This window comes from Papio anubis, chromosome 7, assembly GCF_008728515.1.
Source record: "Papio anubis isolate 15944 chromosome 7, Panubis1.0, whole genome shotgun sequence".
Lineage (NCBI taxonomy): Eukaryota > Metazoa > Chordata > Mammalia > Primates > Cercopithecidae > Papio > Papio anubis.
In genome coordinates, this window is record NC_044982.1 from 114,068,790 (window position 1) to 114,082,005 (window position 13,216).

Here is a 13,216-nt window from a genome sequence, read left to right on the forward strand (position 1 = left end):
TGGCCTGTACTGAGTGTACTTGTTGTCTTCCTTGATACCCTAAGGTCAATCAGATCCTAAGAAGTGCTTGTCACGAACTGGTTATAATTATCTCTTCCTTTCTTGTTTCACCAGCAGCTATAAAATACATATTAATACTCAAAGAAACCTTACCAACTGATTTTACTGCCTTGAATCCTGAACAATAAAGATCTACCTTCCAACTCAAACATAATTAGACTTGGCCCATGTTCAGGCTTTGGCAGTAGCAGTGTTGTTGTTTGCAATTTACACGCTATGTTCTTAGTTCCTTTCCTTTGGAATTTATTTTATTCCCTTGGTCTGTTTCTGATAAGCCAGTCCAACTCGTTGGACTTACGCGTATAAACGTTTAAAAGGAACATTTTGTGGTGTTTGTACGTTCCTTTCAGAGGAAAGTCAGAGTAGAGTTCTAGACCTTGTAACTGCCAGACTCTGAGCAGAAAGGCTCTTGGCTTTGTCTTTCTCTAGGCTGCAAAAATATGCTGATTCAACAACAGTGCCCCTTCCCCCAACACAGATAAGTGAGGAGATGGTAAGCGACTCACAGCTTCCAGCAGCAGCATCTAGCCAGCCGGTGTCTCCTCTCCTGTACCATTAAGTTTTGTACTCTTAAACACTGTGAGGGAACAGCTAGCAGAAAATGCTTCTGCCTGCTCCCAGAGAGCCCTCAGAATGAGGGGGCAGGGGAGGGGCTGCCTGCCTGTACACATAGCACAAGAGCCAGACCCAGAAAGAATGCTTGATTTGTGGAGTAGCAGGCCCAAGACTCACTGCCCTGACCCATTTCAAATCTAACAGAAAGAGTTCTGATAAATAGGTGAAGGAATGCATAGATGAGTGAAAGCTCTGCCTTGCGTGACTCTGCAGGTAAAGAGGGTGTTTGAAGTAGTCAGGTGCGTGACTTGTCTGATAGGTTTGAGTTGTTAGTGGCTTAGGACTTTTGAAAATTGTTCAGCCTAATTAGTTCTGATAATATGTGCGTGTCTGAAGCAGGCCATAAAAATGGCTGTTTTAATCAGCTGTTGACATGCAAGGTCAGACTGCAGCCTCCAGCACTGGCACCTGAGATACCAATGACTGACATTTCAGAAAGAGGTGGGAGGAGAGACTCAGTGCTCCTAATGGCACTGTTTGTTGCCTCTCTCCAGCCCAGGAATAGGACTTGGACAGGTAGAGGGGCTCAGTTAGCCAACAGGATAGTGTTTATTTGATATGTTAGACATTTTTTATCATCATCATTACATGACATTATTCTGCCTTCCCTGAGAGGATACAGACCTGGGTCCTATAGGTTCAGTCTTTGTGCTTGGTTTCCTGTTGCTAAAACATGAAGCTATAGCCTCATTCTGTGTGGTTTTAAGAATCTATGCAGGTAGGACTGGACCTGATAGAACCTCAAGAGATTTCTCCTGACATGACCAGTGAAGAAAACAGATTTTTCTAGACAGGACTCTGGAACGATGCAATGAGATAAATGTACTGAAAAATTTATTAACTTTTATTCCCTAACTCTTCTACCTTAGAGTTAGACCAGACCAGAAATGGCACTAGTTTTGCATAATTTGTATGTCTGAGTACCTGATAAGAACTCAGCTTTGTTGATAAGTGTACATGGAACAAGTTGAGAAGGCGAAGGCTGAAGTAGTAAAAGATTAATTTCCTTACCTCAGGCAGTTGACAGTCCAGTATAATTGAGGACACAGGATCTAAAAAGGTATCTGATCTAGCTGGACAAAGCTAGTGACATGCAGTCCCACAGTGACTTGCTAATTAGAATCTGCATTTGTTGGTCCATTGGCCAGTGAAGCCAAATGGGGCTCTTTGGGAAAGGGTCTGCTGCTCAGCCCAGTGGCTTTGGCATTTGTAAGACAGCATTGGCTTCTTGGAGAGAGCAATACCTTGGTTGTCAAGGTAAGAGCTGTCCATTGCAGATCACAATTTTTGGGTTTGCTGTTTCTTTCCTGGTATGTTGACACTGGTGCATATAATAATATTATGGACTTATTCACATACATCAGCTGCTGTAGATATTGGCTTTGAGCCTTGAAAAGCCAAGTATTTTCCATAGTGTACTTTCAGTGACTAATTCTCCCCAACTTTTGTAAAAGTTGCCCTTTTTTAATGGTGAAAGTAGCTTAAAGCCAGCCATAGCTTACTTAACTTGTACTCCTTCCCTGTTTTGTGAGTATTGGGTTACACTCAACTCAGATGGGGAGAAAATGACAAATTATTTGAGAAAACAACTTTGCTAGCTGAGTTTCTTAATCAAAGAGGAAGGGTAAATAGAATAGAGAAGGAAGAGGAAGAGGGAAGCAGATGGAACAAGTCCTCCTGCCCTACAGTTGAGGAGAACAGCAGGGACCAGAGGGCCATCAGGGTTAGCTAGTGTCTGTGTCTGTTCCACTTCTCAGGAAGGACAAGGCACCTGCTTGTGAGGAAACCCTGCTGCCCAAGATGGCATTTCCCCCACTTTGGGAAAATCATGTTCTCTTCTCTTGTGCCTGATAGGTTGCTATTACCGGCTGTGTGCTGGTCTCGATAGCACTAAATATATCCTGGTAGATTTGGCTTTCGTGGTCTAAAGCTAAACTGCTAAGGGAGCTTAAGTTTGTCCCCACTCTGTGGTGACCTGGAACAAGTTGTTACTTGGTTCACCATTCACTACTCAGAGTGTGCCTTAGTCCTGGAAGATGAACAGGATGGGCCAGAGGGTGGTCCATGGCAAAATGTTGGCATTTGCAGAATCTTGGATAGAGTATACCCAGTTTGGACCTGGTTTCTGTAGTCACTTTCCCTTTCTCTTCTCCTTTTGAACTGCAGACTCTGGCCTGGTTGTCCCAAGTGTTTCCTATGAGCTACATAAAAAGCTGTTGTCCGTGGCTGAGAAGCATGGGCTGACCCTGGAGCGGAGACTGGAGATGACAGGTGTGTGTGCCAGTCAGATGGCACTGACCCTCCTCGGAGGACCCAACAGGTAAATGCCTGTAAACTGGCAGGGACTCAATGTGGAGTGAGGATGCTCTGCTTGGCCACCATCACAGTGCCTCCCATACACACAGACGAGTTCATTAGGCAGTTTTCTGCCCATCTGATGGGAGTATCTCTCTGAAGTCACTTTCCTGGATGCTGCGAGGTTTCTTTGCCCCTCCTTAGACCCATCTCCTAGATGTCCTCATTCTTCTTCTGGCAAACTGCCTTTTGACCCTCTGTTTCCTGATAGCCGCCATCTGGCCTGAGACTCCTGCTAACTATCAGAAGCCTTCCTTCTAGGAACCTTCGGAGACCTGGCCTTTGGCACTCATCATTTACTTTACGTGGCTGGGATGCAAATCAGTCTCCATATCTGAGAACTTCCAGAACCACACTGACAACTGAGTAGGGGAGCTGGAGTTTGGCACCTTCCCACCTGCCCCTTATGCTCATATATCAAGGGCAGTGCCTTATTTGTGGACAGACTGATACCAGGTGCCAGACCTCCTGCTAGACACTGGGGACACGAAGAATAAAATACTGCACCTTTCCTCCAGTAGCCCAGTGAGGTCTCTTAGAAAGTCTAGTGCTGTGGTAGAGGGAACAAAATTCTCCAGTAAGCCATATTATTGCCGCAGGCTGGAGAAACCAGTCACGCTTCTGGAGCACTGGCATCCAAGCGGAGCCCTGATGAACAAGGGGTGATTAGCAGGGGCAAGCAAGAAAGAGGAAGGCATTCTTTTTTTTTTTAAGATAGGTTCTTACTCTGTCACCCAGGCTGGAGCACAGTGGCACAATCTCAGCTCACTGCAACTTCCACCTCCCGAGTTTGATTGATTCTCCCACCTCAGCCTTACGAAGTAGCTGAGATTGCAGGCATGTGCCACCATGCACGGCTAATTTTTTTGTGTTTTTGATAGAGACAGGGTTTCGCCATGTTGTCCAGGCTGGTCCCAAACTTTTGGCCTCAGGTAATCTGCGCGCCTCTGCCTCCCAAAGTGCTGGAATTACAGGTGTGAGCCATCGCACCTGGCCAAGAAGAAGGTATTCTAAGTACAGGAAGTAGCATGTGCCAAGGGCAGAGAGAATCAGGAGACCATGGAATTGTTGGCAATCTGTAAGTTACTCTGTCGCTGGAAAGTAGGGCCTCAGTATAGCTGAGTGGTAGGGAGCTGCTGAAGAGATTTCAGTAGAGCTATGACATGGTTAGTCTTGTGTTTTAAAAAGATGATTTTTAGCTACAATGAGGACAGTAGATTCAGTGGAGGCAAGACTGAAGGCAGTGAGATCAGGTAGAAGACTGCAACACTTAGAAAACTGAGCCAGGGCCCAAATGATGGTGGCCCAACTAGGGAAGCAGGGATCAGAAAAGTGTACAAATAGGTTTGGTGATGCATGCCTATATCCCAGCTACTCCAGAGGCTGGGGTGGGAGGATTGCTTGAGCCCAGGAGTTTGAGGCCAGCCTGGGCAACATAGTGAGACCTTATCTGTCTCTCTCTCTCTCTCTCTTTTTTTTTTTATATGACCTTGTCTCTTTTAAAAAAAGAAAGAGAAGTGGACAGATGAGGGTTTGTTGTTAAGGTAAATTCAGCAGGACAAGGTAATTGAATGGATTTTAGAGGTGATGGAAAGTATAGTGTCAGAAATCAGTGAACTTCAAGCTTTCTAGCCTGGACATGTGATTGGATGATGGTACACATTCACTGTGATAGGAAACATGGGAAGAAGAGCAGGTTTGAGAGAGATTGTGGGTTTTGTTTTGGATGTGTTGCGTTTGGAATACCTGTAAGATATCCAAATAGTCTCTTAGCTATAAGGATCTGAAATTTAGGCCAGGCATGGTGGCTCACACCTGTAATCCCTGCACTTTGGGAAGCCAAGGTGGGCAGATCACTTGAGGTCAGGAGTTCAAAACCAGCCTGGCCAACATGGTGAAACGGTGATCTCTACTAAAAATATAAAAATTAGCTAGGCGTGATGGCAGGTGCCTATAGTCCCAGCTACTAATGAGGCTGAGGCAGGAGAATTGCTTGAACCTGGGAGGAGAAGGTTGCAGTGAGCCGAGATCACACCACTGCACTCCAGCCTGGGCAACAAGAGCAAGACTCCATCTCAGAAAAAAAAAAAAAAAAGAAAAGTCTGAAGTTCAGAAAAGGGTCTGAGCTGATGCTAGAGATTTGAGAGTTGTCAGCTTGTAGATGGTGTAAGAGTAGATGAGATCATGTGAGAAGGTGTGAAAAGAAAGGGCCTAGGGTGGGATTCTGGGGAACATCGGCATGTAGGGCACAGTTAGGAGGATGAAGAAGAAAGCAAGAGAGGTAAGAAACCAAGAGGGTAGCGTGTAAGAACCAAGGAAATAGTATTTGAAGTCAAAAGGAATGGCTGGCAGTGGTACTGCTGAGAGATGAATCAAAATTAGAGTTGACAAGTGCCTATTGGCTTTGTCAGTAAAGAGGCGGATGTGGGCAACCTTGTGGGAGACTGGTGTCTGGAGTGGGGAGGTGGCTTCCAAGGAGCAGGGCAGATCTGGGTTCAGTGGGGCAAGGAAAGCCTCTTTTCCCTGAGCAGCACTCACAGATCCAAAGCCTTACATGATAGGATGTTGCTTCCCACAGGGCCTCTTCCCTATTTGCGAAATGGAACCTGGTCCTTGGCTTGTGCTTCCAGCCATGGTGTTTGGGAGTCCTTGCCAGAAAACTGATATTGCAGATAAATCCTGTAGCTCCTCACTCCAGCCTCTTTTCATTCTCTGGGCCTGATAATGTGTTTGGATGGAAGGCATCTCCTGATTCTGAAGTGATCTTGATTCAAGCAGGCTTAGTCCAACCCAGATGTAAGATTTCCATCTCCCTCATCCTATTTGAGTTGGGGGTTGGAGTGTTAGTTTTTCCTTGTCCCTTGATTTAGGCCTGCTTCCTAGCTGTTAGATCTTTGGGCTCTCCTGTGCCAGGGAAGAGTCAGGGAAATGCCTGTAGGAAGGGGTAGTGTGAGGTACCCTCTGAAAGAGCATCAGGCCCATGGGTCGGGTGTCTCCTGCACCTCCTCCCAGAGCCACTGTTGGGGGCACTTTGAGACCATTAAGTGGCTTCCCAGGAACAGTAGTTTTGGGGCAGGAGCTGAATGTCCTTACCAAATCACACTCCTCTCTAGCCAGCTTCTCGGGGCTGGCTGTTCTTGTGCCAGTCTTTTCTCTTAGTGTCTGAACTGTCCAAAGGTCTATCTCCTGTCCTTTGTAGCAGTTGCTGATGTTGAGAAAACAAACCTGTAGTTAGTAATCTTGAAGTTTAATGTATATCAAGTGCCATGCAGTGTTCCACAGTGCTTTCACAGCATAATTTAATGTGGTCCTCATAACTTCGCCTCAAAGCTAAATAATAGCCCTGTGTTTTTGGATGAGAACACTGTGGCTCAGAGAACTGAGGGACTTGCCCACATGATACTGCTGGTACACAGTCCAGCCAGGCCTCTAATCCACATAGGTCCATTTCCAGTGCCCATATACTCTTCGCCTTGCCGCTGGGTGTGTGAATGATGTGCTCTGCTTCTTTTGATTGAGGGTGGGACAGGTTCTCCCTGAGAGGAAGAACCCTTTTAGGGAACAAAGTGAGTCAGATTCCACAACTCTGCAGCATCCTCTGAAGGGAGCAGTTCTCATCATATTTCCTCTAAATGCAGAAATGGAAAGGCGAATGGTTTGGTGTCTAGAAGGTAGAGTAGATTATTAAATTCTCCAAAATGTGTCTGGGAATGGGGGCAGTTACGAAGCTCCTCTTAGCTTGTTGACAACATCTTGTCATCTTTCTCCCTTTGGGAAACCGGTAAGTGACAATCATTGCTCCACCACTAGGCAGGGACCTATGGCCCTGCCGTCCATCTCCTCCCTGCCTTGCCGCCCCGTGAGCCAGCTGTGCTGCCTATGAGTTCGGCACAGCTCCGGGGCTAATCCTCTTTATCTCCTTATTTGTGACTTCTCTGAGTCCAAAGGAGTCTGAGCTTTGAATAGCAGAAAACTGGAAGTGACTACTTCATCCAAGGCAGCTGCTAGCATAGGAGGCCAGGTAACCCTTAGCCTGCTGCCTCCTCCATGGTCAGCACTGATTGAGTACCTTCTTTGTGTTAGGCACTGCTAAGTGCTGGGCATCCAATATCCACACAGCATCTTATGAAATAGGTACTGTTAATGCCTGCAGCATTGCTTTCATTAGCTTCAGTAAGCTACTAAGCTCAGTAAAGAGAACTTGGATTGGCAACTGATTGAGGAGAATTGAGGGCTATGGTACTTGCTGTGAGCTTATTAGGGAGTTGAGGAGAGGTAAAGTCATGAGCCAGAGTCATCCCAGCAGAGGTAAGCCTTAAGCTGGATCTCTAAGAAAAGGCGGGTCAGAGTTTGGAATGTGAAAGGCTTTCTGGGCAGGGGCCGTAGTTTCAGCATAAGCAGGAAAGAGCCTTACAAGTGCAGGAGAGAATGAGACCAGCACTGCTGGAGTGAAGCAGACACGTTGTTGAAGAGCAGAGAAGGCTGCAGAGGAACTACTGAGTGTTCATGGGTCAGCAAAGCAGTGTTCTGGCAACAGCGTTGTGTGGCGCAGGATCTGGGTGAACCACTTAGTGGGAGGACCCAGCAATGACGTGGGGCTGGGGTTTGGGACAACGGGAATGCCACCCTATAGACCTGGCCTGCAGTGGATTTTGTCCCCCTCTGGAGCCTGGGACTTGGTGAGCAGTGGGTAAGAGATCTGAGACCAATAGGTGCTACAGGCAATTGTCTGGTATAGGGTGCAAGGGATTGGCAAGTCTGTAGCTGATACTGCTTCTTCACCTTCTTTTCCAGATTGAATCCCAAAAATGTTCACCAGAGGCCTACAGTGGCTCTACTGTGTGGACCTCATGTGAAGGGGGCTCAGGGTATCAGCTGTGGAAGGCACCTAGCCAACCATGATGTCCAGGTCATCCTTTTCCTGCCCAATTTTGTCAAGATGTTGGAATCTATCACCAACGAGCTGTCGCTCTTCAGCAAGACCCAAGGCCAACAAGTGTCTAGCCTCAAAGGTGAGCACTTATGCAGGGCTGGGCTGAAGGCCTCCTCCCTCCTTAGCAGTTTGATGGTCTCGTCATGCCACCCAGTGGCGACAGGTGGAAAGGCACCATGTGTGTAAGGATGGTGCTCTGCCTCTAAGGAGTCTTAGAACAGTAATATACTACTTTCCATCCCCTTACTCTTCTCCCTCTCCCACTACTCAGATGAAAAGCTGGGGACCCATTGGTCCATTCCACAAATATTTGTTGAACAGGCACTCTTCCTGATGCTAGGGATATGGCAACAGATATTTTAAAATCCATTCTTCCATGGAGCTTATATTCTGGTTAGGAGGTACAAACAGTATGTAACATACTCGTGTAGTTGTAGTAAGAGATATGAATAAAAGTAAAGCAGGGAAAGGAGGCATGTTGGAGGACTGGGTAGAGAGTAGGAGACTTGGACATTTCAGGGTCAGGTCATGATGGGCCTTGGGGATGACTACAAGGATTTGGGCTTTTACTCTGGTGAGATGGGCATCATTGAAGGAATAAGTAGGGAAATGATATAATCAAATTTAGGTTCCAGATGATCATTCTGGGTGCTATTTGAGAGTAGACTACACAGAGGAGTACACAGAGGTGTCAGGATGCTGTTGTGATTATGGGAGAGAGAGATTATGGTGGCTAAGACAGAGTGGTAGTGCCAAAGGTGGTGAAGGTAGTTTCTAAATCAGTTTTGGAGATAGAATCCACAGATTGGATGTATGGGGGTGGGAAAAAGAGACTTGGGAATGGCTCCAAGGTTTTTTGCCTCAGTAACTGAGGTGCAATCACTGAGATGGGAAAGCTTGATGGAGAAGATTTGGGGAGGAACAGCAGAAGCTCAGCTTGAGACACCTATTGGATATGCAGGTGGAAATGTTGATAGGGAAGGAGTTATATGAATCTGAAGTGAAAGGATTCAGCCTAGAGTTACAAGCCATAGGGAATATTTAAGCCATGAGGAGCCTGGATATGCTGTCACATAGGAAGAGAGTAGATACAGAAGTTGGAAAACTGAGCTCTTTATTTAGAAGTCAGGGAGTAAAGAGCCTAACCAAGGAGATGGGACTGGAATGGTCAGTGAGGGCGAAAGAAAACCAGGAGAGTATGGTAGCTGAAAGCCAAGTGAAGAAAGGAGCATGTCATCAGCTGTGTCAGCAAGCCACGCTCTAGGTTAAGGTCAAAGGAAGACAGAATCGACCACTGGATTTAGCATCTCTGTGGAGGCTCCTGGTGAGCTTGACGAGTGTAGTCTCACGTGGAGTGGTAGGGATAGAGTCTGATTGGAATGGGTTTAAATGAGAATGGCAGGGGGAAGAACTGGAGAGAGCAAATATGGCCCAGAGAAAGGACTTCACCAGAGGTCAGATGGTGAGTCAAGGGCAAAGCCTGGACCAGAACCTTTGTCTCCTAAGTCTCAGGCCAGGCTCCTGTGGGCACACAGAAGATAGGATGCCACTCTCACTCTTGAGAGCCTCATCACCCACAGGGACTGCCCCCAACGGCACATTCTAAGCAGGGAAGTTGTGGGTCTCTAGCTAAGAAATGATATTACTCTAGGCTGAGAGCTGGGAAGGGGGCCTGGTATGGGTTCCCCTTCTTGTAATTTTTAACATGATGCCCCCTTCTAGGCAGTTCTTCCTCTTGCTGCCCAAAGGTTTTCCTATCCCAGCTGCTCCCAGACACAAGTCTGAACAACAATTAAGTTTGGTCTGATTTCTGCTATTCTCAGTTTAACCTCTTAGGCCAGTACAGGATCTATATACTTGGTGAGACATCCCTTTCTAATACTGTTCCAGAGGCCTGGTTAGAGCAGAGGAGCCTGGGAGAGGTTCTCTCTTAATTCTTAATTAAGGTTGGGCTGAGTGGGGAACCCATTCCTATGAGATAATGAGTACGAGAGAGGACAGGCTTGCTAGAGTAGAATGAGTAGGCCAACCGGAATAGAATAAGCATGCTCTCACCTGCTCACCCTTCTTGGGTCAGTCAGCAGATAGCAATCAATTCCTGTTTTTGCTGGGCCTGAGTGGGGCTTCCCTGTGACAGCCACCTTGACAGTGGACTCTGCCTTCCCAGAGGTCATAAGGTGCCCAGGGCATTAGTTGAATATAACAGAGGCGTGCCTGAGAAGGCAAAGGAGGTGAGGGCTTTGTGCCCTGAGAAGCTCTGCACACTGAGCAGGACAGTGGTTCATCCTGAGAACTCCAGGAGGGCAGTGGTCTGCTGGGCTGACATGCAACTTGGTCCCTAGCATTCAGCCCAGCCAGCTTGCAACTCCTAGGGCCTGTGCCCTGGCCCAGCTTTAAGAAGGCCAGCCTTTGGAGAGGCATCGGAGTGGTGTCTGGAAAACAGAGATACCCTTGGGACGACCTGGGCCCTAGTCCCAGCCTGGGCTGCTCTCTGCTTATAGGGATTTTCAGATGGCACTCTTTCCACCTGCAGATCTGCCCACTAGCCCTGTGGACCTGGTCATCAACTGCCTGGATTGCCCTGAGAACGTCTTTCTGCGGGATCAACCCTGGTACAAGGCTGCTGTGGCCTGGGCCAACCAGAACCGGGCACCAGTACTCAGCATAGACCCTCCCGTGCATGAAGTCGAACAGGGCATTGATGCCAAATGGTCACTGGCACTGGGCCTGCCTTTGCCACTGGGGGAACACGCAGGCCGTATCTATTTGTGCGACATTGGCATTCCCCAGCAGGTCTTCCAGGAGGTGGGCATCAACTACCACTCGCCCTTTGGCTGCAAGTTTGTTATCCCACTGCACTCTGCCTAGAGGGTTCCTGCGCAGGCAGGACCCTGCTGTCCCCTGCTGCTCTGATAACGAACGCCTTAAGGATATGAAGCTTCATGGACCTTGTTAAAGTTTTTTCCCTTTTGGGTTTGTTTCTTCTGTGAGAGAACAGAACTTACTTAAAACTGACCTGTCACTTGCTCTTAGCCAGGGAAGTCTTTCCCACTGGGTTCCGGGCTGGGCGGCAGGCTGAGCGTGCAGCAGCTCCTCAGCCCCCTGCACGGCCAGGTGGGCCTTTGTTTACAGCCGTAGGCAGCTCTCTAAGACTGTGTTTCAGGTTTACAGCCACTGGGCCTGGGCACATGCATTGAGGAGTGGGCCAGGTCCTGTTTGGGGGCCTGGACCTGCTCTGTTTCAGAGCTTGTGGCTTTGTGTCTCCCTTGCTTTCCCCATGCAGACAGCCCTTCCTCTGTAGAACCAGCTGCGTGGCAGCTGTCCACCAGAGGGCAGACCTGCACTCTCCATTCATTTCCAGGGCTGTGACAGACCAGGCCTTCCCCTAGCCTCACAAGTTGATTTGGGGGGTTTTGACCCTTACTCCTGAGCTGATCCAAGTTTTATGCTGATTTTTCCAAGGATCTCTCCCTCCTTTTCCCTCCATCACTCAGAGGTAGGGAAGGGGGCGGCATTAGGATGGTGTTACTGTATTGGGATTTTATGTTCTGTCGTCTTCAGCACAGGTAGTATAAGGTTATATTACTGTAGAACCACAGTGCCCATCTTGCCAGCAGTGCCCGCCCCCACCCCCAAAACTGAGCAGGCTGAGCCTTTGCCTAGTCTGGGGCCAGACCCCTCAGATGGGGATATCCCTGGGGGAGCCTGGTGCTGAGCCAGAAGAGGCTTCCTGGTGCTTCTGTCCTAGGCCACCACTCCTCCAGCCCTTTGCCCGCACATACATGCCCCACCTACTCTTTCGTCCCCTCTGCCCTTCCCCTGAAATGGTCCTTTGCAGCTGTCATCCCAGAGCAGGGCACATGGGCTCCCCTGCTTGAGCTCCACCCCAGCTCTTAAAACATCTGGGCCTTGAACCCTTTACAGTTGTCCAGTCTAGATGAACAGGCTTGGGGCCAGCACCCTGTCTCAAAGATGGCAAAATGAGGCTAGTTCTGGATGAGCTAGCTGGTGTGGGTTCCAACCATAGGAACACACTGATGCTCAAATCCTAAGGTGCTAAGCCCTAGGCCCTGGAGGCTGGTAGAACAGGATCTATGCCTGGAACCCTGGCAGGGATTCCTGCCAAGAACCTGTGTTTAAGCCTGCTTCAGGGCTTCAGGCTGCTTCTGCTGTGTCTGCCCAGACTGGCTGAGCGGGTGGATGGGTGGGCAGAAGGGCTTACTGAGGATTGTGGACACAGGGTAGGCCCTGGTACCATGGGTTTCAGGCTGTTACCACTTTCCTTGTAGGAGCATAGCCAGAAGCAGATGAGCCAGGGTAGAGGGCTGGCCCCTCCTCTCATCTTCCCTTCAGTCTTAAATTGTCTCCAGCAATGGGAAGAGGCCAGGGACTGTAACCCTTGTGCTATGTATTCTCTGAGCCTCTGCTCACTCTCAGGGCCAAGCAGCTCCCAAGCCGGAGCCCTCTCTTGGCCACAATCCGAAGAGCAGTCTAGGTTACAGGCATTTTGGTAGGCAGGTTCTGGCTGCCTGTTAATGCAGTTAGGCCCCCTGATTAGGTACAGTGAGAAACAAGCTACAAGAACCCTGGCCCAGGAGACTGCCCACTCCAGCAAGATCCAGGGATGATAGCCTTGCGGGGCCACTGGGAGTTTGTGCCCAAGCTTCTCCCTCTTCTCTCCCCAGGGGGCACTGGGACTGGTCCTTGCCCTCATCCTTAGCCTGGGCCTTCCCCAGAGGTATTAAGTATGATTCCTCCATCTTCAGTTCTTTTCAGGGGCATCCTGCCCATAGTACCTAGTTCCCAAGGGGCCCCCAGTCACGTGGTGAAACCTAGCACTCGTGCAGCTCTTAGGGAACCAAAAACCAGCACTGAAATAAAGCTGAATGACTGAGTCCTGTGGCGTGTGAATTGCTCTGTAGGCTGTCATGAGGTGCTGCCTGTTCCAGCCTAGGAACCCGCCCCACTTGTCTCCTGCCCTCAGTAGACCATAGTTGTTGGGCACATACAGCCTAAAGTCCCAGCCAGTAATGGGACTGGCAGGCTGCGGAAGATCAGACCCCACCTGGCTAGTCACAGTGGGCTGATTCCATTACGTTCTCTGGGGCTGAGAGGTACAGGAGCCAGCAGGGCAGAGGTGCCGTCTAGGACTGCTCAGCAGCCTGGGCTCAGGACATCCCCACTTCTGGTCTTACCCCTGCCTAGCTCTTCTGTGCCTGGCCCAGTTCACACTTAGCTCTCCACAAGCTGAAC

General features: G+C 48.8%; 1 protein-coding gene across 5 annotated transcripts in view; it reads left to right on the forward strand.

Annotated features, from left to right (window-relative positions):
* EDC3 (enhancer of mRNA decapping 3) overlaps window positions 1-12,858 on the forward strand; it is a 62,418-nt gene extending 49,560 nt beyond the window's left edge. For 3 of the 5 annotated variants that reach the window (XM_009210632.4, XM_009210631.4, XM_021940719.2), the window contains 3 exons: window positions 2,842-2,995; window positions 7,825-8,042; window positions 10,497-12,850. In XM_009210632.4, the coding sequence (XP_009208896.1) occupies window positions 2,842-2,995; window positions 7,825-8,042; window positions 10,497-10,831 (707 nt within the window). In that variant the 3' untranslated portion in view covers window positions 10,832-12,850. Of the gene's footprint in view, window positions 1-2,841; window positions 2,996-7,824; window positions 8,043-10,496 lie in introns of all 5 variants that reach the window. The other 2 variants (XM_021940721.2, XM_003901202.4) reach the window with 2 other exon arrangements.
* Window positions 12,859-13,216: the final 358 nt, after the last annotated feature.